Raw genomic sequence first — 27,910 nt, 5'->3', positions numbered from 1 at the left:
GGAGTGTTTATATTACTCCTCTTAATACTTCCTCTGCCTGGCTCCTTCCTGACCGGGAGGAAATGAGGGCTGTGGGTTATCACAACACTCCCACCCTGGCTGTGAAGGGAGGGGCTGCGGCGGTGCTTCTGGCCTTCTGGTAGCCACTGGGTGGGGCACCAGCTGGGTGGCAGCGCTTGCTCGGCCACCCCGAGCCTCAGTTTCTCCCCTGCCCTTGCTCTGTGTCAAGTGCAGTTCTCGGCACTGGCTGCATAGTATCTCCTGTCGTGGCCCCTGTCTCATGGAGAAGGAAACTGAGGCACAGGGAGGCAAAGGGACTGTGGTGAGTCTCCCACCGGTGGTTCGCAGAGCTGGCCTTACCTCCTGGTGGACTAGCTACAGATGTGTGGCCACCTTGTGAGCTAAGTCAGGTGGAGCGCTTGGCCCAGAGCCAGGCACGCGGTAGGTGTGCATTCGTGGGGCTCTTCACAGAGGGCGGATGCATGGGTGGCAGTGGCCGAGGCCCCCTGGGCTGTCTGCCCACCCGTTGCCCTGTTCGAAAAGGTGCTGTGTTAAGTACTCCTCGAACAGCAGCATAAGCAGCGGTGAACTTGGAGCTGAGACAGCAGGCTTGGCCCAAGGGAGCTCAAGGGAGGGGCTTCTCCTGTCTGTTCTCAGTTTCCCCTTCTGTGAGATGGGTATCCCTGTGGGATCCCTTGGTTACAGGGCCAGGGAGGGGGGTTTTAAGAAAGGGCTTGCTGTTTTGTTATTACTAGCATTTCCTCCTGGAAGTGTTATTTCTGGGCTCTGTGCGATGGTGAGTGGGAAGTGCCAGATAGGTGGGGGGTTGAGCTTCACTAGGGGTCAGCCCTTGGGGTGGGCAAGAGGGGGATTTGAGGACCAAGGAGCAAAGGATTTTGTGTGCCCTCCTGGCTATCCCCCCAGAACCAGGAACTCCAGGAAAACCCTCCATGCTGGTTGAGGTGTCAGCGTCAGACCTGATGAAGGGACCCTCAGGGAGACAGAGTGGGACACAGCCCCTAGTTCCTTGGGGTCAAGGCTGGTAGGAGGGAGGGATGGGGGCTGATGGCAAAGAGGCCAGCGTGTGGAGAGGATGCTGGACAAAAACACCATTGCTGTACGCTGCTTTGGGGGGCTCAGTAGGGTGAAGGGTGCCTTGTGGAGAACCATCCCCCCATCATCCAGGTTAATGGAGTGGGGGGTAGTCGACATCAGAGAGGGGGTCCTCCAGGATGGTGTTCATCAAAGAGGCAGGAGTTGAGCTGGGAAGGAGGAAGTTCCCAGGGGTAGGCAGGAAACCCCAGTCTGACCTTTGGCCTTTGCAGCTACCCAGTGATTCCTGATTCCGGACCCTTCCCAGAGCCTAGCTAGGGGGAGGAGGGTTGGGGGCTGCAAGTGGTGCCCAACCAGCTATTTCTCTGGGTTGGCCAGGCCCACCCAGAGTCCCCTTGAGCAGAATGGGAGGAGGACATCTTCCATCTTTGCTAATGGGGGCCATGTAGGCAGAGTGACTATGTGGTTTTAATTTAGGCTCTGGAGTTAAGTTCTGGCTGTGCCACCTATCACCATGTGTCCTCAGACAAGTGATTTTCCTTCCTTAAGTCTCAGTTTTCTCCCGTCTAAAGTGGAGGCAACATAGCCAGTCATGAAATACTTGTCACAGTGTCTATCACTGTGACAGACAGTAACCCCTTAATAAATGGGGTTACTTTAATAAATGGGGGTACTTTTTTAAGGCACGAGAGGCAGGATCATGTGCAGCCTCTGATGCCAGGTTGTGAAATTGATATGTAGGGGAGGGACACTGCCTCCAAGTAGTGGTCCTTGAGGTCTGTGGGAGCAACGAGTAGAAAAGAGCATGATAGGTGTACAGCCTGGGTAAGGTGGGTCCAGTGGGGATGCTTAGACATGGGGGCAGTGCCTGGGTCAATACCAGTAGGTGTGACAGTCTTGGTGTATAATTAAGATCCTATCTATTCTCCGTGATATATTGAAAATGTTGCATACATGTATATGAACATGATATCTGTTGTCAAGGAAAAAGAAAGGCAACCATAATTTCCCAGAAAATTAAAAAGCCACCCTAGATCCAATGGTACAGTTTTGAGTAATTGTCACAGTGTAAGAAAATTTTTTAATTAATTAATTAAAATATTTTATTTATTTATTCATGAGAAACACACAGAGAGAGGCAGTGACATAGGCAGAGGGAGAAGCAGGCTTCCTGCGGGGAGCCCTATGTGGGACTAGATCCTGGGACTCCAGGATTATGCCCTGAGCCAAAGGCAGATGCTCAACTGCTGAGCTACCCAGGCGTCCCTATTTATTTATTCTTAAAAGATTTACTTATTTATTTGAGAGAGAGAGAGAGAGAGAGAGAGAGAGAGAGAGAGAGAATATAGAGGGAGAAGCTGACTCCCTGCCGAGCAGGGAGCATGATATGTGGCTTGATTCCAAGACCCTGAGATCATGGCCTGAGCTAAAGGCAAATGCTCAACTGACCAAGCCACCCAGGTGGCCCTGTTCTTTTAATTTTTAAATTACTTAATTAATTAATTTGAGAAAGAGAGAGAGAGAGCTTATTTGTGTGAGTGGGGTGGAGGGGCAGAGGGAGAGGGAGACAGAAAGAATCTTTTTTCTTTTTGTTTTTTTTTTAAGATTTTATTTATTTATTCATGAGAGACATAGTGAGAGGGGCAAAGACCTAAGGGAGGGAGGGAGAAGCAGGCTCACTGTGGGGAGCTTGATGCAGAACTCCATCCCAGGACCCCAGGATCATAACCGGAGCCAAAGGCAGATAGATGCTCAACCACTGAGCCACCCAGCTACCCCATACAGAGAGAATCTTAAGCAGGCTCCATGTGTGAGGCTCAATCTCATGACCCTGAGATCATGACCTGAGCCAAAATCAACAGTCAGGGGGATCCCTGGGTGGCTCAGCGGTTTGGCGCCTGCCTTTGGCCCAGGGTGCAATCCTGGGGTTCCGGGATCGAGTCCCACGTTGGGCTCCCGGCATGGAGCCTGCTTCTCCCTCTTCCTGTGTCTCTGCCTCTCTCTCTCTCTCTCTCTCTCTCTCTCTCTGTCTCTCTCTCCCTCTCTCTGTCTATCACGAATAAATAAATAAATCTTAAAAAGAAATCAAGAGTCAGACGTTTAACCATCCGAGCCATCCAGGTGCTCTAGAAACAGAGTTTTAAATATACACACTGATGTCATTTGTATCAAGCTCAAAGACAATATTTTTTTTAAAAGATTTTATTTATTTATTCATGAGTGACACAGAGAGAGGCCGAGACATAGGCAGAGGGAGAAGCAGGCTTCCTGCGGGAGCCTGACAGGGGACTGGATCCCAGGACTCCTGGATCACAACCTGAGCGAAAGACAGACGTTCAACCACTGAGCCACCCAGGTGCCCCTCAAAAACAGTATTCTATCTTTTTTTTGTAATTTGACCTCACATCTTTGATTTGCAATGTTTCTTTTCTGAATAGTTTGTTTTATTAGCTAGGTCTTTTTAAGTGGAAAGAGGAATGATGAAACTTCCTGTTTTTACTCAACATTATGTCTTCAAGACTTATTGATTGCTTTTGCCCGAGGCTTAGGTTTTCATCACATACGTTACCATAGTAACTATCAATGGGCAATTTAGATTGTTTCTAAATTTTTTGTTTCAGTGAACAAAATAAGATTTGATATCCAAATCCCCACAAATGAAACTGCTGGGTCCCGAAGCAGTCACATCTTCTATTTTGACAGCTAGTCAACAATTTGTCCTCCAGAGGTAGTTTCCACTGACACTCCTGCCAGCAGTGTCTAAAATCTCTAAAAACAGACTCTTTGAACATATTTGCCTGTGTCCCTGTCCAGAAAACCCCAGAGGGAGGAAATAAGTGACATATCTTTGGATTCTTATGAGGTTAAATGCATTGGTCCTGATGGGAGCATTTGGTTTTTTCCTGAAAACAATTTGTCATGTTCACAGGAAATTTTGTGCATGAACCCCTCTGAATTCCCTTGGAGGGTCACCACAAAATCTGGCTTTGATTTTAAATTTCTGTTTGTTTGCTTTCTAAGTTATTTTTATCTATTTTTTTTTAAGATTTTATTTATTTATTCATGAGAGAGACACAGAGAGAGGCAGAGTCACAGGCAGAGGGAGAAGCAGGCTCCCTGCAGGGAGCTGGACTCAGACCCCAAGACCCAGGGATCATGATCTGAGCCAAAGGCAGACACTCAACCCCTGAGCCACCCAGGCGTCCCTGTTAGTTTTCTAAATTAAAAACAATCAATTTGATTTTATGTGTTTGTTTGGGCACAGAAGGGAAAAGTGTTATGAGGAAGTCAGCTTCGTGTCATTACCTAAAACTGACACTGAAATTCTCAAGGAGACACAGGATTTTTAAAAACCCTCACAGAGGGGTGCCTGTGTGGTTCAGCAGGTTAAGTGTTCACCTTCAGTTAAGTGTCCGCCTTTGGCTCAGGTCCTGACCTCAGGGTCCTGGAATGGAGCCTCACCTCTGCTCCCTGCTGTGTCGGGAGTCGGCCCCTCCCCTCCGCCCTCCCTCATGCTTGCTCTCTCTCTAAAATAAATAAATACAATCTTAAATTTTTCTTTAAAGATTTTATTTATTTATTCGAGAGAGAGAGAGAGAGAGAGAGAGAGAGAGAGAGAGAGGCAGAGACACAGGCAGAGGGAGAAGCAGGCTCCATGCAGGGAGCCTGATGCGGGACTCGATCCTGGGACTTCAGGATCACACTCCGGGCTGAAGGCGGTGCTAAACCGCTGAGCCACCAGGACTGCCCTAATCTTAAAATTTTTTATTTTTAAAGATTTTATTTAGGGACACTTGGGTGGCTCAGTGGTTGAGCGTCTGTCTTGGGCCCAGGTTGTGATCCTGAGTCCTGGGCTTGAGTCCCACATCCGGCTCCCTGCAGGGAGCCTGCTTCTCCCTCTGCCTGTGTCTCTGCCTCTCTCTCTCTCTCTCATGAATAAATAAATAAGATCTTCTAAAAAAATAAAGATTTTATTTATCCATTTGAGTGAGAGAGAAAGAGGGAGAGCACAAGCGAGAGAGGGAGGGAGGGACAGAGGGAGACAGACTCTCCGCTGAGCTGAGCAGGGAAGTGTGGGGTCTCCATCCCAGGACTCTGGGATCATGACCTGAACTCAAGGCAGATGCTTAAGTGACTGAGCCACCCCAGTTGCCCCAAATAAATAAAATCTTAAAAAGAACTCCCTCTCCAAACCAGAACTCTCACAGAACTTTAGGGAAGTCCTTAAGTGATATTTCCGGTGAAAGAAAAATTTCAGCGAAGTCCAAAAAACCATCCATTTTTATATCAATGTGTTTGGTTAAATTCAAATGAAATCACGTTTTGAGCTTTTGGAGGTGTCAGAGATGTTACTGTCTGGCAAAAGCCCCCTACTTTCTTGCTTGGGGTTGGGGGTGTGGGTGGGGTCAGGCTGCTGCTGTGGTGCTCCCTGCCTACAGCTGCACCAGGCTTCCCTTTTCTGTCCCCCCCCCGCCCCCCGCCCCTCCACTGTCAGGGCAGCCACGGGTCGGGGTGGGGTGGGGGTGGTGGTGGTGGTGGTGGTGGTCCAAGGTAACAAGGATGGGGAAACCAAGGCAGGGGCCTAGGAGGTTGTGCTGGGGATAGGGGTGGAGACAGATAAACAGAGACAGAGACTCAGTGACAGAGAGACAGAGACTTTGAGTAGTAATTAAAGTGGGAGGCAGAATGGAGTAAGGGCCTGCCAAAGGCTGGGGGTGAGGAGGCAGGTCCCACCAAGGAGCACTATTTACTTCCCTGAGCAGCTGAGGGAGCCTCAGAGCAAATGGGGATGAGGCACCTGGGCTTCTTCTCCCTAGGTCACCCTCAGTCTGCACCCACTCCCTGTCCTATGGCCTCCCTGGGAGTTCAAAGCCCTCAGCCTGTGTCCTCTCTATTTTTCCAGTTCTTTCTGACACCAGATCTAACTGTCCCCTTCCTGCTCACACACCTGCCTTGGCTCCTTATTTCCCTCCAACCTCGAAACGGATTTTCAGAGGTCCGGTGGCATGGCCAAGGTGAAACCACCCGAGTGAGTGGAGAACAATGATAATGTGTGAGGTCCCATTTACAACCCTGAGCCCTGCTCTTTGACCCTGGAATCCCACAGCTGCACAGTGAAGGGGTGTTAAGTCAGACAAAGCAAAGTCAATCTCCTGGTCTCCAGCTCTGGCTGGCTGCAGAAGAAGCCACTTCCTGCTCACTTCAGGATTGGGGGTGAAGGTGGTGGTGGGGTTTGATTTCAGTCCCACCCTTAGTCTCTCAAGCTCTGAGCCCTTGGGAAGCAACGGGGTGTGCAAGGTGGGGCGACCCCTGGTGGCTGTTAGCAGAACTAAGCGGTTAGACCTCCCCGCCGCCTCGCTTCTCCTTGAGCCTTGACCTTCCAGTTGTCCCTCCAGGTGAGCCCCTCCCAGGTAAAGACCCAGATCTGGTACCTCCAAGCCCCAGGCCGGTAGGGGGGGATAATGAGCAGGACTGGATGAGGTGGGGGAAAGAGTTCCAATGGCTTCCACCCTGCCTCAGACACCAGCCACTTAGGAATTTTTAGAAACAGATTTTAATTATTTTAAAGGTAATACATGTGCATGATTTTAAATGCAAACTTTACAAAATGATATACAAATATGAGACTGCACCCACCCACCCCACCCCACTCTCACCCCTGTAGTTCCTGCCCCAGGGGCCCCGGCTGTGGCCAATGTTTCCTTCAGAGACACTGGGGTAAAGGTGTCTTCCATCCCTGCATTTTAGCAAATGCACACAAATGGTCACTTTACTGCTTTTTACATTAATGTTGTCAGAGGAGATTTGCTTTGGCACCTTTGACATATTGTATCTGTGTTCCACCACATGGATGGATGGACACTCATGGAAACAGTCACCAACTGGAGGACATTGAGGTGGTTTCCAATTTTTTGTAATTACCAAGATATGATAATAAATGTCCTCATTCTCTTCCCTACCCTTACCCTTTGTCTCATTTTTGAAAGTCAACTTTTAATTTTGGAATAATTTTAGATTTACAGAAAAGTCACAAAGATAGTACAGAGTCCCTGAATGGCCCGCACCCAACTTCTTCTGTGGCTAAGCTATTTTACACTATGGTTCACTCGTCAAAATGAAGAAACTAACCGTAGGACATTAAATTAACTAATTCTAGATTTTAGTTTTTATTTTTTAAAAGATTGTATTTATTTATTCATGAGAGACACACAGAGAGAGGCAGAGAAACAGACAGAGAGAGAAGCAGGCTCCCTGCAGGGAGCCCGATGTGGGACTCAGTCTGGTGAATTCAGGATCATGCCCTGGGTTGAAGGCAGGGGCTAAACCGCTGAGTCACTCAGGCTTCCTAATTCTAGATTTTATTGGATCTTCTCACTAAATGTTTTTCTATGGCAGGATCCAACCCAGGGTTCTGCATTGTATTTGGTCCATTATTCTTTCTTTCTTTCTTTCTTTCTTTCTTTCTTTCTTCTTTCTTCTTCTTCTTTCTTCTTCTTTCTTTCTCCTTCCTTCTTCTTCCTTCCTTCTTTCTTTCTTTCTTTCTTTTTCTTTCTTTCTTCTCTTTCAAGATTTTATTTATTTTAGAGAGAGAACAAGAGGGAGCAGAGGGAGAGGGACAAGTTGACTCTGTCCTGAGCGCAGAGCCCCATGTGAGGCTAGCTCTCACAACACTGAGATCATGACCTGAGCTGAAACCAACAGTTGAATGGTTAACGGACTGAGCCACCCACCCATAAATAAATGAAAATTTATTTATTTTTAAGTAGCCTCCGTGCCCTACATGGGGTTTGAATTCACAACTTGAGATCAAGAGTTGCACACTCCATGGACTAAGGCAGCCAGGAATCCCTGGTTCATCATTTTGTACACATGTAAATATAGTTGTAAAAAATTTCTAGAAGGGGAATTGATGGATCAAAAGATTCATGCATTTTTAATTTTGAGAGGTTCTAGAAAATTGCCCTTCCAAGTGGTTGTACCAATGAGCAGTCTCACCAGCACCATGTGGGATTATTTATTTCTCCACAGCAGTGCCAGCCCAAAGTACTTTGTAATTTGTTTTTGTTTTTATCTTTGCCAGACTAATGGGTACAGAGTGGTACCACATTGTTTCATTTTGCATTTCTTTTCCAGAAGTGAGGTTGGGTACTTTAAAAACATTTTTTTTTTTTTATTGCAATGGGGACGCCTGGGTATCTCAGCGATTGAGCATCTGCCTTTGGCTCAGGGCATGATCCCAGAGTTCCAGGATCGAGTTCCACATGGGGCTCCCTGCATGGAGCCTGCTTCTCCCTCTGCCTATGTCTCTGCCTTCTCTCGGTGTCTCTTATGAATAAATAAATAATAAAAATTATTTTGACTGTTTATATTCTTTGTCCATTTTTCTACTGAGCTGTTTTTTGAAAAATTAATTTATAAGAGTTCTTTATGTAATAAGGAAATTAATTTATTCCTGGGTATAAATAACTATATGAAATAGATCTAGGAAAGTTTTGGTTAATTCTTTGGGTTTTCTATATATAAGATCATATCACCAGCAGATAATAATATTAGGTTGAATTGCTTCTGAGGCTTTCCTGCCTAAAATGCCAACCTGAAACTAATCTTACGGAAGTAACACAGACTCCAATAACTGAACTCCAAAAAGTGACTGACCCAGGTCTTTAAAAAAAATGCCAGTCTTATGAGAGGCAAAGACAGATTGAGAAATGTTCCAGATTGAAAGAGATGAAAGACTTCACAAATACAATGTGTGAGCCAGGATATTCTTTTGTTATAAAAGACATTATGAGAACAGTTGGCAAAGTCTGATTAAAGTCTGTAGATTAGATAATGGTGTTTTATCAATGTCCACTTCCTGATGTTTGTAATTGTACTGTGATTATGTGGGAGAATGTCCTTGTTTTTAGGAAATGCATACCGAAGTGTTATGGGTAATGAGACATCATTTCTGCAAGTTTTTCATAAAAAGTTCAGAGAGAGAGAGAGAGAGAGAGAGAAAGAAAGAAAGAAAGAAAGAAAGAAAGAAAGAAGAAAACAAAGGTGGTAACATTTGTGGAATGTGGTGGAAGAGTATCTAAGAATTCTTTGTACTAATCTTCCAACTTTTCTGTAAATCTGAAGTTATGTCAAATATAAGGTAAAAGACATAATTGAGCCACATGAAATTGTTGGTATTTCTATTTTTTTTCCTATATAAACAGTGCTTACATATGATCCAAACTATAAACGCCCTACTGCTTTCCTGATATTCGAACTGCTTCTTTTTTTCCCTTGGCTAAGTGCATTTGCTAGTACTTCCAGAACAATGTTAAATACTTGACAGTGGTCATCCTCACCTTGCCCCTTATTTTGATGGCCTTTTCAGAACTTTCCTCATTTGATCCATTAGTATGGTGAATTTTATTAGCAGACTTGCGAATATTGAGCCATCCCTGCATCTCAGGGATAAGTCCCCTTTGTTGTGATGTATTTAAAAACGTTACTTAGTTTTTTTTTTCTAATATTCCATTTTGAAGTTTCGTACCCTTCGCATAGTAAGAGGGGTCTGTGGTTTTCCCATTGTGCCATCTCAGTTAGTTTTTGTTGTCAAGGGTAGGGTGGCTCGCTAAACGTGGTTCCAACATTCCATTTACAGACAAGGTAAACTGAGGCCCAGAGAGGAGAAGTGACCCTTCCAGGTCACTCCTGAGCCAGGGCTGGACCCTCAGTCTTCTTGTCTGTGGGATGAAGCAACACTGTCGTTAGAAGGGACTTAAGCCCCCAAACACTATCTCTTTGTGTTATCAAACGGGCCTCAGTTTCCCTGTCTGTAAAATAAGCAGAAGATGGTTGGGGAGAGAGGGTCGAGCTTCCTTTCCGTAGCGTCCATTCAGTGGGCGTAAAGCTGAGCGTTGACGGGTGTCGACCGGCCATCTCCTCCAGCGTGGGCACCTGCACACAGGTTCCCGCAGGGCCGCGCAGTGTGTGCCCTCCTGCCTGGAGCCCTCATCCTGCGGGGCGCCGACTCACCCTCGAGCGCGCCGCGCCGGCCGCCGGCAGCCCCCCGAGGGTCCCGGGCGAGAGCGCGAGCGGGGGCTGGGTCGGGGTCGGGGTCGGGGTCGGGATCGGGGGCGCGGCACTCTGCGCTGGGGGCCCAGCTCGGCTTCCAGGGCTTTACTGACAGGAAGTGGGGAGGGGCCCATCAGCACCTGGACCCCCGTTCCCCGAGACCTTCCAGAGAACCTCACTCCCCAGCATCCGCTAATCCTTCTCCACCCCCAGCCGTTTCCGGGGCTCCTCCCCAGGGACTCCCAGCTCCTTTTCCAGGAGCTCCACCTTCAGATCCCCCGTCCTCTCTCTCCTCGCCTCCTTCTCTTCCGCTCCTCGCCCTTCCCCAGGGCCCTCCAGGGACTCCCGCCCCCAGAATGCCGGCCCAACCTGGGGATTCTCGCCGGCACAGAGCCCACGTCCTTCACCACCCCTACCTAGGCTCCGACTCTAGGACCCGCCTCGGACCCTCCCATCACTCTACTCCCCGAAGCCCCTCCCACGCGGCCACGCCCCTTCTCCATCCCCGGGGGCGCTCCATGTGCTGATTGGTCGAAAGCACGAAGTCTTGCGCAGCTATTGGCCGCGCACCGCGCCCATCCACCGCCCCGGGCCCCGCCCCTCACTCACGCGCGTTCGCGCAGCACCGCCTCCCGGGCCGCGCAAGCTTCGGCTTCGGCCTCGGCCGCGCGTGCGCGCTGCTGTGCCTCGTCCAACCGCCGCGTAGACTCCGTGGCCGCCGCCTCCCAGCGCGCCAGGGCTTCTGCGGGCGCAGGGAGTGGGTTTAGGTCCGAGCCCTCGCTCCCGCCGGGCCGACCCCGGCCCTTGAGTTTACGGTCTGCCTACTATTTGCAGCCTTGCCTCGTGCGAATTAAATTTGTGTGCTGTTTGCGTGACCTTGGCGTGTCACCTGCAGGGCTTTTCATGGTTTGTATTGCTTTTGGGAGTCGTGCACGTGGCGTTTGCATATTTTGTTGCATTTGCGTTGTTTTTGTGACATTTGCGTGGCCTTTGAGTGTTGTGTGCATTTCTTTCTAACTTTTCATTCGCGTTTGCGTGTCGTTTAAATTACGTTTGCACCTGTGCATGCTTTTGCGTAACCAGGAGTCTTTAGGCTCCTCCCACCCCACCCCTTGTGCCCCCAGCACACCTGTGAGCGCCCCGTTCTCAGCCCCCATCTGGGTCCCCTGTGCCTTGGCCTCGTCAATCTCAGTCTTCAGGGTCATCAGTTGCGTCTGAAGCCGGCTCTGAGGAGTGGAGGGGAAGTGAGGAGAGTAGGGGGGTGGGGGGTGTCGGAGAGAAGTGAAGTCTCCCCTCTTTCTGGGGGCGACTGAACTGACTCTGGTCACCGTGTTCCCTGAGCTTTATTTGGGATGTCCTTTGGGAGTCCTGTGGTTGTAAAACCCAGAAGTGTGACAGCTGCTCTGTCCAGGTTGCCCAACCCCCTACCCCAAGCCACCAGATGTGGAAACGGTTTAGGTCTGCGGTCACACTCGGGTTCTTCAATTCTACCCACTTCTAGATTCACTGACTGGGGGTTTCAGCCCAACACAAGCCAGTTTGGTGGTTGACAATGTTTGGGTTTCTGGAGGATGCTTCTTCAGCTCTGGGAGACGTTCTTCAAAACAACTGGCCTGCCCCGCCTCCTCAACACATCTCCCACTGAGGGGCAGAGTCAGAATTTGAACCTAGAGCAGCTGCTCTTAACCTCAGTGGCCTCAGGCCCTTCCCTGAGGCAGGCAGGTAAAGGACAGAGGTCTGTTTTGATTTCTAGAATTCACACACTGCTCAACTCCTGCTGGGCCAGAGACACAGGGCGGTCAGTAAATGAAAGATCGGGACCTTGAGGATGGTTCTTTTGCAAGGCCCAGGGCTGAGAAGGGTTAAGAAAGAGTTTGAAGGGGTAGCCAGAGGAAAAGGAAGGACCTGGCCAGTACCTCCCCCAAGAGGCCAACTTTAGCCTCCTAATTACAGGTGACATGAATGTCCCTCTCTCGAAATAGGGCTTCGGGACACTGGCTGGGGGAGGTTGAGTGGGCACCCAGGGGGAGGGTTAGCACAGGGCCTCCCCAGGTGGGCTCAGGGTCTGGGGCTTCCCTAGCCACCACCAGCTCTTAGGCAGATAGCAGAGAACTGGGGGCTTCCTTGGTCAGAGGTAGGCACCAGGGGGAACTGGTATTGTAGGATCTGGAAGGGACGATGGTGCTCTTCTCATCTGCCTCCCTCATTTGAAGAATTAGGGAAACTACTGCACAGGGGGGCAGCCCGGGGGCTGTGTGTGCGCGCCCTCTCCCCTGTTTCCCGGATACCCTGGCCCAGCACCCTGCGCACCTACCTGGCGGCCCTGGCAGGCCCGTAGCGCCTCCTCCAGCTCCCCGCGGGCGCGGTTGGCCTGGTCCAGCCGTCTGGCCAGGGCATCCTCACGCTGGGTAGCCTCGGCCAGCCGCCGCTGTAGTTCCTCGACCTCGGGCGCCAGGTCCCTGGGGGGCGCCGTGGCGTTGGCCCCTGGCTCCGGGCAGCGAGGCCCCCGGGAGGCCGCCGAGGCCAGGTTCCAGGCCAGCAGGGCCGCCCCGGCCGCCGCGGCCGCCAGGAACACCGCGGCCCCGCACAGGGCCAGCACCCGCCAGGCGCGGCCCGGCTCGGGCCCCAGCTCGGCCATGCCGCCGTCCGCAGCTCTGGCCCCAGACAGCCTCGAGCAGCTAATTGGCACCTTGGGGCGCCAGGGACACCCACGGTTCCGCCCCTCCCGGCCGTGGCTTCCCGAGTCCGCAGGGAGGGGGCTGGACCCCCGCCAGGGGCCAGCCTGGGCTCCCCGAGCCCAGGGCGGGATTGGGGGTCCCGGGTTCCAGTCCCGCCTCTGCACCCCATGTGTCCTCTGAGCCTCAGAGTCTGCCCCGCCGTGAAGTGGGAGCGGCCGTAGCTCTTGCCCCCCGGGGCCCAGTGGGTACCATGAGGGCACCTGTGCCTAGCACCCATCTGCATTGGGGGTACTCGGTAAGGATCCCCATTCCATTCATGGAAACACTGAGGCTACAAGAGGGAGGCTACCGCCTGGCTCCACGCCCTCGGTGCCTGGCTTGAGGGTCAGGGGTAGACCCACGGGGGACCCCCCCCCTCACGCCCGGTCCCATCGGGCCGCCAGGGGGCGACCTTACACCGCGAATCAGATCCAGGCCAGTCTAGGAGCCTCCTCCCCAACTTCCCCTCCTCTTCTGCTTCACCTTCCTCCCCCAGCTCCCCTGCCCCTCCTCCTCCCTTCTTCCCCCTCCTCCTTCCTTCCTCCTCTCCTCCCTTCCTCCTCCTCCCCCTCCTCCCCGTCCTCCCCCTCCTCTTCTTCTCTCTCTCCCTCCTCCCCCTCCTCTCCTCCTCCCCCTCCTCCTCCTCCCCATCCTCCCCCTCCTCTCTCCTTCCTCCTCCTCCTCCTCCCTCTCCTCCTCCCTCCTCCTCCCTTCTTCCCCCTCCTCCCTTCCTCCTCCTCCTCCTCTCCCTCTTCTCCCTCCTTCCTCCTCCTTCTCTTTTCATCTCTGGCCCCTCCTCCACTTCCTTCTGCCCTTCCCCCTCCTCTTCCTCTTTCCCCTGTGCTAGGGTGACTCCCAGCCAGCCCTGCTCAAAGAATTGCACCAAGAGTAGAGCAACAAGCAGCAGAGAATTTATTCACTCTCCAGGGGAGGAGAGGGGCCAGACATCAGGAGAGATGGGGAGTTTCTGCTACTCTGGGCCTTTTAAGGGGTTTTAAGGGTGTCAGAAGGTGGCAGCTGCACCCGGTGGGCGGGGGGGGTTGTGAGGAGGGGTTGACACTTGGCCTGGTAGAGCAGGAGGTGACATGCTTCTTGGGGCGGAGGTAGGGTGGCGGGCTCTGTCTGGGCTTGTCTGGGATGTGGTTGTGGTTGGGCTAGAGAAGACGATGTTGTGTAGCTGTGGTCTATTTTCTGGGAATTAGGGGACCATTACCTGGAAAAACCAAGAGTCAGGGTCAAGTACAGACACCTGTGAGTTTTGTCTGTGGGCTTGATAGGTGGCTTTGTTTGTTTCTTTTTCTTTTTTTAAGATTTTATTTATTCATGAGAGATACAGAGAGAGGCAGAGACACAGGCAGAGAGAGAAGCAGGCTCCATGCAGGGAGCCCAATGCGGGACTCGATCCTGGGACTCCAGGATCATGTCCTGGGCCAAAGGCACGTGCTAAACCGCTGAGCCACCCAGGGATCCCTGTTTGTTTCTTTTTAAAGATTGTATTGATTTATTTATGAGAGACACACAGAGAGGCAGAGACACAGACAGAGAAGCAGGCTCCCTGCAGGGAGCCGGACATGGGACTCAATCCCAGGACCCTGGGATCATGACCTGAGCCGAAGACAGATGCCCAACCACTGAGCAACCCAGGTGGCCCAAGGAGAGGGCTTTGAATAGTACCCTTTCACCTTCAAGTCCCCTATGTCTTTATTTGCTCCTTGTGGACGCTCTTCAGACCTCCTCTTCTGGCAAACACGTTGGCATCCCAGGGCCTTTGCATTGGCTCTTTGCTCTGTCTGAGCACCCTGTCCTCTCTCTTTGCCCAGCCTCTCCTTACAAGCTCCCCCCACTCCTACCCCTGACTGGTGTTTCTCATCCTCTAGAACCCCTCCCCTCCCCTACTAACTCAGGCCCCTTTTGACTAACTCTCTGAGCTCTTCTGCAATTTTATCCTTTACAAGTTTGAGTCCCAGCTGCCCGCACATTCGTCAGGCAGTAAATGTGAGCCGTGTCCTCCCCATCCCTGTGCCCCTCTTCCACATGAAGAAACCAGAGCCCAGAGAGGCCAAGTCACAGGGCAGGGTCACACAGCAGCCTCTGGTCACTACCGGATTCCCTCTGGAGCTGGAGCCCCCACAGACCTGCAGGACCCCTCTGACCTGACTTGTCAACCCTCCACTGGGTCACAGCCAGCGAGGGAAAAGGGGTGTTGGGGAGTAAGAATTTCCTGTCCCCTTCTAGATCCTTCTAGCTGGACTAAGAATCAAATTGACATGAGACAGGTTAACAAGAAAAAATCAAATTTAATTTCATATGGACAGGGAAACAGACACGGAAACTTCCAAAGGCAGGCAAAATCAGGTTTATACATCATTCTAAACTACAGAGAGGAGGAAGTAAGGGTCTGGGACTTCAGAGGGAAGGAATACAATTCACAGGAAGATGTCTAGTAAACAAATGTATTCTAGGCCACTCAGAGAGAATGGGACACACAGGATTTTGATCAAATAGGCCTTGTGAGGTTTCTCCCTGTCTACCATATCCAATTCACAGTATGATGTAGTTATCTATTGGTGAGAACTCTCTTCCTGGGGCAGCTCCTCTGTTTAAATTCTTTTTAGGCAATCATGGGGGAGGAGAGAGCTTTTGCTGAATATGCTGGGTTTTGATTGCTTTTTGTTATTTTATTTTTTTAATCAGAATATTTTTTTAATCAGAATATTTTATTTTGTTTTATTTATTTTATTTAAGATTTTATTTATTTATTCATGAGAGACACACAGAGAGAGAGAGGCAGAGACATAGGTAGAGGGAGTGCTTGCGGGCTCCATGCAGCAAGCCCAATGCGGGACTGGATCCAAGGATTCTGGGATCTCGCCCTGAGTCAATGGTAGATGGTCAACCCCTGAACAACCCAGCCATCCGCAGAACATTTTATTTTATTTTTTAAGTCGGCTCTACACCCAAGTTTGTGGAGCTCAAACTCACAACCCTGAGATCAAGAGTCGCAGGCTCTACAGACTGAGCCAGCTGGGCACCCCTTGATTGCTTTTTTATTTACTTATTTTTTAAAATTTTTATTTATTTATGATAGTCACACACAGAGAGAAAGAGAGGCAGAGACAGACTCCATGCACCAGGAGCCCAACATGGGACTCGATCCCGGGTCTCCAGGATTGGAGCCCTGGGCCAAAGTCAGGCGCCAAACCGCTGTGCCACCCAGGGATCCCTGCTTTTTTGACTCAAAGTAGTCTTCTTCATGCCAAAGCGGCCCATTTGGGGGCAGTCTGCCCTTGGCCCCTACAAGGCATTTTAGGAAGGAGAGTTGTTTTTTTTTTTTTTTAAAGATTTGTTTATTTATTCATGAGAGACACAGAGAGGCAGAGACACAGGCAGAGGGAGAAGCAGGCTCCTCACAGGGAGCCCGATGCGGGACTCCATCCCCGGACCCGCGATCACGCTGTGAGCCAAAGGCAGACGCTCAACCGCTGAGCCACCCAGGCGTCCCCAGGAGAGGTTTGTACTCAGCCATGTATGAGGGTTTGGGAGAAGAGACTGATTGACTTGAATCCATCATATTGGACAAAACTGTTCTTGGGCACCATGGAAACAAAACAGCCCAGGCATGGGGGTGGGAGGGCGGAGGATGGTGGGATGTGAAGCCAACTCAGCCCCTCCCGCCCGTCTAGTAGTCACTAAATCTTAGCAAGCACCCATAGCTCGAGTGACTGATTAACCAAACCTTTCTTTGTAGATTTATAGGTCCTGCATTCTTTCTTAGAGCAGAGCACTTCTACACTCTGTCACCAGGCTCTCCTGCACCCCCGGCCCCCCAGAACCAAGGAACCGGAATCCCTTGCCCAACCTGTGAGCACCACAATAACATCTGTAGCTGGCACAGGCAAGACTGCACATAATCTAGATCACAGGCTGCAGCACTCCCTTAGCCGATTAACTGCCCCGAAGTCCCTTTAAAAATCTCTGGGCCAGGCAGAAACTTCTGAGTGGCTTTTGGGCTCTGAGTCCTTCTCCCCAGGTGGCCAGGTGGCCAGCCTCCTGAATAAAGCTCCTGTACCTTTCCAGTCAGGACCCATCTCTGGAATATTGGCCTTTCTGGCTTCTGTAACAGTTTTGAGCGGGGGCAGGGGGGGGGTCACGTGAGAAGGACTCACTTCTGGGAATCAGAGGTATCAGAGGTTTCAATTTCCCCACTCCCCCCAGCAGCTCAGAAGCTCTGAGGAAGTCCAGGAATTTTTCTGGATTTCAGTTTCCCTGTTTGTTAGATGGGGCGGTTAACTGGGGGGTGAAATGACTCCGTCATCCTAAAGCGACCTCAAGCAAGCTAGGGACACAGAAGTGAGGAAGAGGAGAACCGTCTCTAGAGCAGTTTCTCACAGGAAGTGAATCTGCACCCCCCCCCCCCGGTGGGGGTGCTTGGCAATGTCTGAAGGCATTTTCTGTTGATCCTACAGCACCCAGGGCGGCCCCCACGGCAGACAGAGCACAACCCAGCAGTGCTGACAGACCCAAAGGGCCTGGCTCCGGTGCCACCGGCAGGAAGTCGCCTGGACAATAGTTGGGATTCCAGAAGGACTTGGAGAAAGGGAGATAACAGAGGAGGAAGGGCTGAGGGAGCCTGGGAGGATCCATGAAAGTAGATCAAGAGTCTATGGAGACAGCTGCTCTCAATTTTGAAGAAGCAGAGAGACTCTCTGGAGGAGGGGTTCCCAGCGCTGGACACTGCAGGAGGAATAAGAGTTTGGAGTAGGGCCCTGTCACAAAGGCCTGGGCTGTGTGTGTCTGCAGATCCAGGCTTGAATCCTGGCCCCGAATTTTCTGTGGGATGGGATTGGGCACTACGACAAGATGTCCCCCTGCCATAGCCTTGGTTTCCCCATTGGAATAGGCATCAGGGGAAGATCCAGTGAGGAAAAGAGGGGAGATGAGAGTTGATGACTAGGATGCCCGGCATACAGGGAGTGCTGATGAGGGTGTAGAGTCCTGTAAGCTGATCCCAGTGAAGAGCTCCAGGGAGGCAGGGGGATGGTGCCTGCCGGAACCCTAAGGGTTCCTGGGAACGTTCTGGAGCAGGGAAGCTTGGGTGTGGACCCTCACCTGCAGGACAGGCCCCAGATGCATGAGAGTGACATAAACACTCCAGAAACTTCAGGGTAAGGTCTTTTCCCCCCCATAGAGGTGTTTACTTTTTGGAGTTCTAAGACTTCAGAAGACAGTGAACTTCTGGAAACCATGACATTGAGAAATAGGTACTCCCCCCACCCCATGCCCTGCCCAGCTCTGGGGGGAGGTGGGGTCGGTGGGGGGAGGCAACCCTGGGCCAACCCCCCTGCTTGTCCATCCCCCAGCCTGCTCCTTGTCCCCCATCCCCTGCCCCTGCTACCTCGCCCACCTCCCCGTAACCATACTGCCATGTGGCCCCCTCAGAACTGGTCTGGTCAGGGAAGCCTTGAAGGGGAAAACAGAGCAGGAACCAGCCCTGGCTGTGGGCTAAGAGACACCATTACAGGGACTCAGGGCTGAGGGCGAGGGGGACAGAAGGCGGCCAGCCCTGCCCCCTCCAGGCCAGCCCCCTACTCTGTGCCCTCCCCCTCCTAGAGACCCTTCTCTGTGTCCTGTCCACTACCCTGTCGGCAGGCCACCTCCCCAGACCCCGGCCCATCCCGGACTCCCTCCCCCCTTCTGTCCCCAGCTTTCTCTACCCCAGGCCACCCGCCTTCTTACCGGCAGGCCTCCTGGGACCTCAGGCCAGTAGAGCCCTAAGGCCTAGGAGCAGGTACATGGGGACCACCACGGAGCCGGGGGGTGCTTTCAAGGAGCTGACGGAACTGGTTTCCCTTTCCTTGCTTGAGGCCTCCTTCCCTTTTCTGGGGAAAATGTGGGAGAACTGAAGCAGCTGCCGGGCCTGGTTCTACCAGGTCTGGGCTGGTCACCCCTCAGAGTCTCCCCCTCCTCCCCGACCAAGTCAGTGGGAAGGAGAGTGGGCAGCAGTCACTCAAGGCTCGTGGGACCAGAGGCACCAGGCTGGGGTTCAAACTTTGCGTCCTGAGCAATGGGGATTTCCCAAGCAAAGGGAGGCCTGGGTCTTGGTGGCGGGGAGGGGGTGGTGGTGGTGGTGGTGGTAAGACAAATGCGAGGGAGAGGGGCATGGTCAGGGCCGGGGCTCAGACCTTAGCTGCTTCACCTCCTCCAAAGCGCCCTGCAGCTGCTGCTTCAATGTCTCGATCTCTCCTAAGGTGGGACAGGATCAGGGGGCCATGTCAGCACAGTGGCAGTGGCCTGGACAAGGTGTGACAAGTGGCCACATCCTTCATCTGGCTCTACCCTGGGACCTGACACGTCCTCCGGCCCCACCGTTGTGCCACCCCACCTTGGAATTCTGGGCCACTCCTTTCCCCTCCTCCACTGGATTCCAGCCACTCCCTGGGGACCCCAACCCTGGGACCCTCCCTCTCCCCTCCCCTTCACTGCCTGACCCACCCCTCCCAATCCCCCTCCATGGAACCCTGGCTTTGTTCTTTCTCACCCTGAAGTTTCTCTTCTCGGGTGAGCTGCTCCTGACCCCAGGCCTTCTCCTTCTCCAGGGAAGCTGACAGGGTCACCTGGATGCGGGGGTGGGGTTGGGGGGGTATCAGAGACTGGGGTTCTGGCGGCTGCTGCTCTGGGCCCCAGAAGGGGGTCAGAAGGGCCTGGGGCCAAACCTCTTTCAGGTTTCCCTCCAGCCCTCCCTGCACCCCAGTCTCCGACCTTCAAGAATGACCACAACCTCCCTCTCTCCCAGGGCACCTCAGGATTCTATCCTCGAAAGAGGGGAGGCTCCCCTACATGAGAATTTGGAGGCCTCCCCATGCCCAAACCCTAGGAGAAACTCCTAGACCCTGTGGGCTATTGCCCAAGATTTAGAACACCGCCCCCCCCCAAACCCAGAACACAGGGGGATTTCCAAGGCCAAGCTGGATATTGGTGAGAGTTTCAAGGTCCCCCAGGTCAGGACCCACTTGAAAGTTTCAAAGTCTCTCCCAGATGGAGTAGATGTATGGAGAGTCCCACCCTTCTTTACGGTGTGATGAGGTCCCCATACCAAGCCCTAGCTGGGATTTCTGCTGCCCAAGACTGGGGCAGAGAGGAGTTTCTAGCTCTCCTGTACCAGGTTGGAGATTCTTCCCACATCCTAGTGGGGATTTGGGTGCTCTGGGCAGTTTGAAGGGCCTGCCCCACACCAGCACTGCTGAGAAGGTTTAGAGATCCCCCAAGCCCTAGTGGGGAAACTCAACTCCCGATGCGGGGCTCTGGGGGCAGTTTCAGCTTCTATTTCCATCTCCATCTCCATCTCCGTCTCCATCTCCGTCTCCGTCTCTGTCTCCATCTAGACCTGGGGGGCCACGCAGGCACGGGGCCCTCTCCGAGAGTTGCCATCTCTTACCACAGTCTTGTTGCAGGTGGTAGCCTGGTCCATGGTCCCCTGTAACGCTTGCCAGGTTTGGGTTAGTTGGCGCTCCAGGAGGCTGGTGACATTGTGACACTCCTGCTCTACTCGGAGGCCATCCTGGCAGGCTTTGCTGTTGGCCTTGACAACAAAGATGATCAGAGCCACAAACAGAGCCAGCACCACTGGGATCAACAAGATGCCCAGCCACTCCAGGCACTTCAGCTTCTGACTTGACGACATTGACTCTGACTTGTCAGTTATGGGCACGGGCCAGTTGTGGTAAAGAGTAGGTGCCATGTAGATCTGCTCATGAATGTAGTGAGTTTGGGCGGGAGTTAGGGGAGGACGCTGGAAACCTTTGACTGGCTGGGGCTACCCCCTGATTAGCATAGGAGCCATCCTGACCAATAATAAGGACCCAGAGAGACCTCTGACCTGGAGGCTCTGAGGGGGGCATCTGCCGGCAGAAAAACAGTTTAGGCTTTCAGTTTCGATTTCCCAGAGGAAAATGTGGGTTGCTTGTGCTGAATTGAAACCTTGAGATTTGGGACGTCTGGGTGGCTCAGTCAGTGATTGATGGTCTGCCTTTGGCTCAGGCTGTGATCCAGGGGTCCCAGGATTGAGTCCAGCATGGGGCTCCCCGCGAGAAGCCTGCTTCTCCCTCTGCCTGTGTCTCTCTGCCTCTCTCTGTGTGTGTCTCTCATGAATAAATAAATAAAAGTTTTATTTTAAAATAAAATTATTTATTTAATTTTATTGAACTCCAGGACCATACCCCAGGCTGAAGGCAGACGCCTAACTGCAGAGCTACTCAGGTGTCCCAAATAAATGAAATCTTAAAAAAAAAAAAAAAAAAAGAAACCTTGATTTTTTTTCTGGTTTGGTGAGGGTGGGTGTGGGGGTTGCCGTGAGATCCTGAGGGAGGGATCTGCCTGGACACCCGCATGCGGCTGGGGGTGACAACTGCAGTTACTGAGCATCTCATGCATGTCAGCCTTGTGTTCATGTGTCCCAGGACCTGAAGAAACAGAAGCTGCCATTGGTTCAGCTCCAAGCTGAGGAAACTGAGGCCAAGAAGTGTGTGGTAGACTGGGGGCAGGGCTTGGCTCTGACTCAAGAGGGGGTCTCTGTGGTGGTGACCCAGCAGGGGTTCTTGCATCCCTGCGTCCAGCCCACTGAGGGGACCACAGGGATCCGTGGAGGGAGGGTGTCTGAGGAGGGACCTAAGGCTGCTCTGGATGGGGACCCCCTGGACTCAGGCTGCATGCAGTTCCCTCATTTGGCCCCCAGGGACGCCCCAGCCAACGAATAGGGTCACCCAGATTACATCTTGGCTCCTGCAGGGAATAGGCTCCTACCTCTAGAATCTGCCTCTGCCATCCCAGGACACCAAGAAAACCCTCTGGACCTCAGTTTTCCCATCTGTAAAAGGGGGGAGGGGGCGATAACAGGAGCAGCCTCATCAGGAGTGGTCAGTGAGGAGTTTCTAGTAAAGTGCCTTGGCATCCAGGAGGCACTCAATGAATGTGTGGGACAGGGCAGGAGGAAAGGTGAGTGACACAGAAATATGCCCATGGAGGGAGAAGCACATTTTGAGGAAAGACAATTCAGTCCATCTGGGGACATGCTGGACCCAAAGTGCTCTCGGGGAGTGTCCAGGGAGAGGCCTCAGAAGGGGGCTGGACCCTGGAGGGAAGCTACACTGCCCTCCACTCCGCATGGCTGGGGAAGCCAGAGCTTCCTGCTGGAAATCAGCCTCCTGAGAGGCTCCCACCTGCTGGCCGTGGCAGCTGGAAGGTAGTTGGGTGCTTTTCCTGTGGCTTCTTCAGCTACAGCCAGACCATGACCCGGATCCCAACCCAGGTTGGGTCAGCCATTTCCAGTGCGTGTGATGAGCTGGGCCAGAAGGCGATCAGGGCCACAGCCAGGGTCCCAGGCCTCCTAGAAGGCCTGGAAACGTATCTCTAGGCCCCCATGAGACATGCTCTGCCTAGAAGCCCCCATGAAAGCCACTCAGCAGCCAAATAGCAGAGGATAAGCAATGGTCTTGCTGAAGAGGCCCAGGGGGAGCTTGAAAAGGGCCCTCCCTCCCTAGCCAGGACCCCCAGGTGCAAACATAAGACCGTTGGCAAAGCTGGCTTCGGGCTGTCCTGGCCTTCAAACCTTTGGGGTCACCTTGAGACTAAAATTCCAGGTCAGAGGCCAAGGCTGTGTGTGAACAGCCCTGCTTCTTGTAGGACCTGAACATGCAACTTCCTCTCAGCTTCGGTTTCTGTAGCTGTAAAATGGGGATGATACAAACGAAGCCTTTCAGTGGGCCCTTACATTTTGCAACTGAGGCAAGTGCCTTACTCATCTCGCTCTAGCCCCAGCTCTGCTGACATGAAGTTTTCCCTCTAAAATTCCAAGGGGAACAGGCTGCTGTTTTTCTGACTTTAGCTTCGTTACTTTTTTTTTTTTAAGGATTATTTTGTCTTAAAATAGTTTTGAATTTGCAGAAAAATGGTGAAGACATACAAAAATGTTCCGTATGCCCCCACTTCCAGTTCCTCAGACTTCTAATATTTTACAGTGGTATGGTGCATCTGTTTTATTTTTATTATTAAAGATTTTATTTATTTGACAGAGAGAGAGAGAGCAAGAGAGAGAGCGAGAGAGAGAGCACGGGCACAAGCAGGAACAGCTGCAGAGGGAGAGGGAAAAGCAGGCTCCCCACAGAGTAGGGAGCCCAAGGTGGGGCTTGATCCCAGGTTCTGGTCCTGGCTTCTTTCTTAGAGAGAGAGAGAGAGAGAGAGAGAGAGAGAGAGAGAACACTGTGTAGGGGCAGAGGGAGAGGGAAAGAGAATCTCAAGCAGACTCCATACTGAGTGTGGAGCCTGACTCGGCGCTTGATCCCATAACCCTGAAATAGTGACCTGAGCCAAAACAGAGTTTTTTTAATGCCTTTTCTATGATCCAGGACTCCATGTTACATTTAGTTGTCACATCTCCTTAGGCCCTTCTGGGCTGAGACAGTCTCAGACTGGGACACCTGGATGGCTCAGTGGTTGAGCATCTGCCTTGGGCTCAGGGTGTGATCCCAGGGTCCTGGGATCGAGTCCCTCACTGGGCTCCCTGCAGGGAGCCTGCTTCTCCCTCTGCCTATGTCTCTGCCTCTCTCTGTGTGTCTCTCATGAATAAATAAAATCTTAAAAAAAAAAAAAAGGTAGTTTCAGACTTTCTTGTTTTTGATGACCTTGACAGTTTTGAGCAGAACCGGTGAGGTGTTTTGTAGGATGCTACCCAGTTGTGATTTGTCTGCTGTTTTTTCAAGCTTGGCCTGGGGTGACAGGTTGTGGGGTGGACGGCAGAGGTGAAGTTCCCTTCTTGTCACACTACATCCAGGGCACATGCCATCAGCTTGACTTTTCACTGAGATGTTGACCTAGATGGCCTGGTTGAGGTGGCCTCTGTCAGGTGTCTCCACTGCTAAGTTACTTCCTTTCCCCGGTTGGTGCTGTGCCCTGTGGAAGGAAGTTAGTGTGGGCATCTCTCATCTAAACCCACATCTGGGGCAGGAAGGAAGGGTACACACACAGGGCTTTTTCTTTTGTGGTTAATCTTGAGAGAATACAAGCGAAACAGCGAAACAAACTTCTTGAAGGACAAAAAGGTCATCCACAATCCTGCTCCCCTCACTCAGCTCTTTTGTCTCTTTTTGTTTGTTAAATTACACACATATTTCATTGTGTTGGCCTAGTTGTATAATGCCTTGCTCTTGAGATGTTTCAGTTGTGCATGGCCCTGAGTGGGTGACAGAGGTCATCTCCAGGCTTGTAGGAAGACACCGGCCCAAGGGTTCTCACTCAGGGGTGATTCTGTCTCCAGGGGACATCGGGAGATAGTTTTCTTTCTCTTTCTTTCTTTTCTTCTTTCTTTCTTTCTTTCTTTCTTTCTTTCTTTCTTTCTTTCAGCCTTTCTTTCTTGATCTATTTATTTGAGAGAGAGAGAGAGAGAGAGAGAGAGATGAATGAATGAATGAATGAATGGGAGGGGGAGGGGGAAGGAGAGAGAATCTCAAGTAGACTCACACTAAGCATGGAGCCTGACATGGGGCTGGGTCCCAGGACCCTGACTGAGATCACGACCTGAGTGGAAACCAAGAGACAGACGCTTAACCTACCACACCACCCAGGTGCCCCTGGAGATAGCTTCGATGGTCAGGAACTTCATATTGGGGTTGAAGGGAAGGGCACTACTGGCATCTGGTGGGGGGAGGTGAGGGATGCTGTTCAGCACCCCACAGCACCCAGGACAGCCCTGAGGTGGAGAATGATGCCAGGAGTCAGATTTGGAGTCAGCTGGGCTCGGTCCGCTCAGCCCTAGGCTCCTCCACCTGCCAAGCCTGCTTGCTTGTAGGTTGGCTGTGACAGCGGCTGCCCCAGCTGCTCCGAGGACCCGACAGGCGCTTAGCTCAGTGTTCAGCTCCTCCCCACTGCCTACCAGGTCATCCACCTGTGTCATCCTTTGATAAGTTGTGGATCGATGTGATCTTTCCTTAGACTGAATTCCCAGGAGTGGAGTTACCGGGTCCTCGGACTCTCACTTTCCCTAAAGAACAATCTAGAATTTAGTCTGTTCCTGCCCCTGCAGGGAGTGGATGTTCCTCTCTCCTCATATCAGACATCCCGTTTCCTTCTAGCTCCTTCCTGTTCCTGTTCCAGCAGCACCGGGTAGGACTGGCTGGCTTCAGGGTGACCTCCACCCACTGCGGCCATTTCCCTGGGTCCATAGTTCAATCAGTGCCAGCTTCTCACCCGGGCTCAGGGCTGAATGTTGGCGATCAAAGCATGTTTCTTATTGGAGAAGGTCATCGAGAAGATGTGTGGGTTGGTTGACCAATGAGCTGGACCCAGTTGTTCTGAGGCTCCTCACCCCCTCCCCATCCCCTGTCCTTGGAGGGTACCTTCTGCTTATTTTTCCTACACGAGGAGCCACTTCAAGGACATAACCTTGTGAGAAAGCAAGGTGTTGTTGAGACTATCTGGGCTGTATATGTGGGTGAACCCCGCTGAGGTCTTTGCAGAGACTCTTAAGATTCTAGTGGGTGGGTGAAGAGATCTCCCCATCTTCCCACTCAAGACAAATCTCATAAGTAAGCTCCCCTCCTTATTAAGCCTGCCACCTACCTGATCTGGAGCAGTCTGCCTTTTTCTATCGTCTCTCCTTGCCCTCTATGAATGCAGCCAATTTCAGATCTGACTCGGGGATGTCTGGAGGTTGGGAGCCAACAATGGTGTCAGACCGCTGGGAGGCCAGAAAACGGGCCTTGGGAAAGAGGCACCTGCAGAGATAATGCCAAGTTGGCCATCGACCTGGTTGGGGGAAGGGTGGCTCCTATGTCAGAGGCCTGTGGATGGCCATGTGAGTCTGGAGACATCCCGAACACTCTGGGTGGTCTAATGCACACAACGTACTGGGGCAGAGAAGGGAAGGGTGGCTGGCCATCGATGCCCAAGGAGAGGCTGAAGCCAGATTTTATTTTATTAAAAAATATTTTATTTATTTATGAGAGAGAGAGAGAGAGAGAGAGAGAGAGAGAGAGAGAGAGGCAGAGACACAGGCAGAGGGAGAAGCAGGCTCCATGCAGAAAGCCTGACGTGGGACTTGATCCCAGATCTCCCAGATCACACCCTGGGCTGAAGGCGGCGCTAAACCGCTGAGCCACCCAGGCTACCCCTAAAGCTGGATTTTAAAGTTGGAAGGAGAGCTGAGGTTAGAGGAGGATATGTGGTGTCCTCTACTCTGCTGGCTTCAGGGCTGGCAGATGAAGTAGAGAGCAGGATTGTAAGCTGGACGCCGTTGCATGCTTTTTTTTTTTTTTTTTTAAGATTTATTTATTTATTCAAGAGAGACACAGACTGAGAGAGAGAGGCAGAGACATAGGCAGAGGGAGACGCAGGCTCCCTGCAGAGAGCCCAATACGGAATCCATCCCGGATCCCAGGATCACGACCTGAGCCGAAGGCAGGCGCCCAACCACTGAGCAACCCAGGTGTCCCTGCATGCTGTTCTGCAAAGCGAGGAAGGTGGGGCAGTCAGTGGGGCAGCTCCCCAATCGGGAAATGTACAAGATAAGAGAATATACTCCCCCTGAACTTATGGACATGGCTGCCAAATCCCAGCAAAAGGCCCAGAAAAGTATCCAGGCATGGGTAGTGCACCTATGGGATCCAGGGGGTGATGGAGTTTCTCTTACAGCACAGGAGGCTGAGAAAATGAGCAGCACCACCATTCACCCTGCCTCCTGATAGCACCTGTGTGGTGCTCAGGGAGAGCTCAAGGTACTCATTCCCTTAGAGATTAGATTATTTTAGACTGCAGGAAGGCTTGACCCAATGAGGGGGACCTCCCTGGGCATGGGGCCCTGGAAATCTATAGAAGAGGTATGGCAAATTCTTAGGGAGTCAGGAATGAAACAGGCCATTTACACTCCTTTCTTTGACGGCCCTGATCAGGCCACAGTCACTGCAGTCACTGAAAACTAAGATTCTCCAGCCCACTCCCAGAACCTGCTATGGGACACACTGATGTCCATGCTGAGCCCAGTTGTGGGATGAGAGATTTATGACATTGGTGAATCCATTGCTCATCTGGGGAAACTGACAAATCATGACAATGGGTACGGGCTGTGGGAAAGACCCGAGAGAGAGAAGGAGATCAGGAAGCCAAAAGACTATCTTGATTGAGAAGGTAAAGGGCATTAAAGAGAGAGAGAGAGAGAGAGAGAGAGAGAGAGAGAGAGAGAGAGAGAGCAGCCCGGGTGGCTCAGTGGTTTAGTGCTGCCTTCAGCCCAGGGTGTGATCCTGGAGAAGACCTGGGATCGAGTCCCATGTCGGGCTCCCTGCATGGAGCCTGCTTCTCCCTCTGCCTGTGTCTCTGCCTCTCTCTCCCTGTCTCTCATGAATAAATAAAATCTTAAAAAAAAGAGAGAGAGAGAGAGAGTGTAAAGGGTATAATAAACGTCACCTAGAAGCAAATATGGCTTGACCTCATTGCTGAAGATAGACTGGTCCCCAACACTGTGCTGGTTAACTCGCGGAGAGCCTTCAAACCTGAACAAAAGGTCAGGACTGCCCCACCTGCCCCCACCATCCCCGATGCTCCTCTGTGCCAGGAGAGGCTTCAGGGATACTGTCCTATTCAGGGTGGGTGCCTCCCACACCCTGGCAATAGGATGTGGGCTAAGATTGCCTCTGGGTGAGGACTGACGGGGGCAGCTGGAGGCCCCATGTGGAGCTCATTATTTACTGGTCCCCAGAAATAAACAAAAGGTAACATCTTTGGTGGATGCTGGAGCTGAATGTATTCTGACATGGTACCCCTTGGATGTCTTCTGAATCCCTCAGTGCCATCAATGATTATGGAAGGTAAACGGTTATGGTCAGGAAGGTCTCTTTGACACTGCAAATTGAGAGTTCTTTCCCATGAGAATACGAGATTGGTTTTTTTGTTTTTTAAAGATTTTATTTATTTAAGAGAAAGAGAGAGAGAGAGAAATCACATGCAAGTGAGCTGTGTAAGCTAGAGCATGAGAGCAGGACGGGGGGTGAGGTAGAGGGAGAGAGAGAAGCAAACTCTTCTTTGAGCGGGTATCCCAGGACCCTGAG

At 51.9% G+C, this 27,910-nt stretch overlaps 2 protein-coding genes across 3 annotated transcripts; both read right to left on the bottom strand.

Annotated features, from left to right (window-relative positions):
* Positions 1 to 8,447: 8,447 nt before the first annotated feature.
* CCDC194 (coiled-coil domain containing 194) lies at positions 8,448 to 12,742 on the bottom strand. Its single transcript, XM_055344844.1, has 4 exons — positions 12,419 to 12,742; positions 11,234 to 11,330; positions 10,714 to 10,846; positions 8,448 to 10,212 (listed from the first exon to the last, which is right to left on the bottom strand). Exons 1-4 carry the CDS (start codon positions 12,740 to 12,742, stop codon positions 10,062 to 10,064), a joined length of 705 nt encoding a protein of 234 aa, XP_055200819.1. The 3' UTR covers positions 8,448 to 10,061.
* A 2,399-nt stretch (positions 12,743 to 15,141) lies between these two features.
* BST2 (bone marrow stromal cell antigen 2) lies at positions 15,142 to 20,585 on the bottom strand. 2 transcript variants are annotated; one of them, XM_055342699.1, is made up of 5 exons: positions 20,257 to 20,585; positions 19,360 to 19,435; positions 19,004 to 19,064; positions 18,558 to 18,700; positions 15,142 to 17,555 (listed from the first exon to the last, which is right to left on the bottom strand). In XM_055342699.1, the coding sequence occupies exons 1-4, from the start codon at positions 20,557 to 20,559 to the stop codon at positions 18,577 to 18,579; spliced, it is 564 nt and encodes a 187-aa protein (XP_055198674.1). In that variant the 5' UTR covers positions 20,560 to 20,585; the 3' UTR covers positions 15,142 to 17,555; positions 18,558 to 18,576. The 2 variants fall into 2 exon arrangements, with proteins under 2 accessions (XP_055198674.1, XP_055198675.1); XM_055342700.1 differs by lacking the exon at positions 18,558 to 18,700.
* Positions 20,586 to 27,910: the final 7,325 nt, after the last annotated feature.

This window comes from Nyctereutes procyonoides, unplaced genomic scaffold (assembly GCF_905146905.1).
Source record: "Nyctereutes procyonoides isolate TBG_1078 unplaced genomic scaffold, NYPRO_anot_genome, whole genome shotgun sequence".
In the NCBI taxonomy this organism is placed as follows: Eukaryota; Metazoa; Chordata; class Mammalia; order Carnivora; family Canidae; genus Nyctereutes; species Nyctereutes procyonoides.
This window is presented reverse-complemented; position numbering and strand designations above follow the sequence as displayed.

Excerpts from the sequence above, each read along its gene's own strand:
- CCDC194 (XM_055344844.1), bottom strand. The coding sequence starts at position 12,742 with ATGGCCGAGCTGGGGCCCGAGCCGGGCCGCGCCTGGCGGGTGCTGGCC. Across the intron at positions 10,847-11,233 it reads TGAGAACGGGGCGCTCACAG|AAGCCCTGGCGCGCTGGGAG; the intron begins GTGTGCTGGGGG and ends CTGCGCCCGCAG. Across the intron at positions 10,213-10,713 it reads GCGGTGCTGCGCGAACGCGC|TAAAGCCCTGGAAGCCGAGC; the intron begins GTGAGTGAGGGG and ends ACTTCCTGTCAG.
- BST2 (XM_055342699.1), bottom strand. The coding sequence starts at position 20,559 with ATGGCACCTACTCTTTACCACAACTGGCCCGTGCCCATAACTGACAAG. Across the intron at positions 19,436-20,256 it reads CCACCTGCAACAAGACTGTG|GTGACCCTGTCAGCTTCCCT; the intron begins GTAAGAGATGGC and ends CCCCGCATCCAG. Across the intron at positions 19,065-19,359 it reads CCGAGAAGAGAAACTTCAGG|GAGAGATCGAGACATTGAAG; the intron begins GTGAGAAAGAAC and ends GTCCCACCTTAG.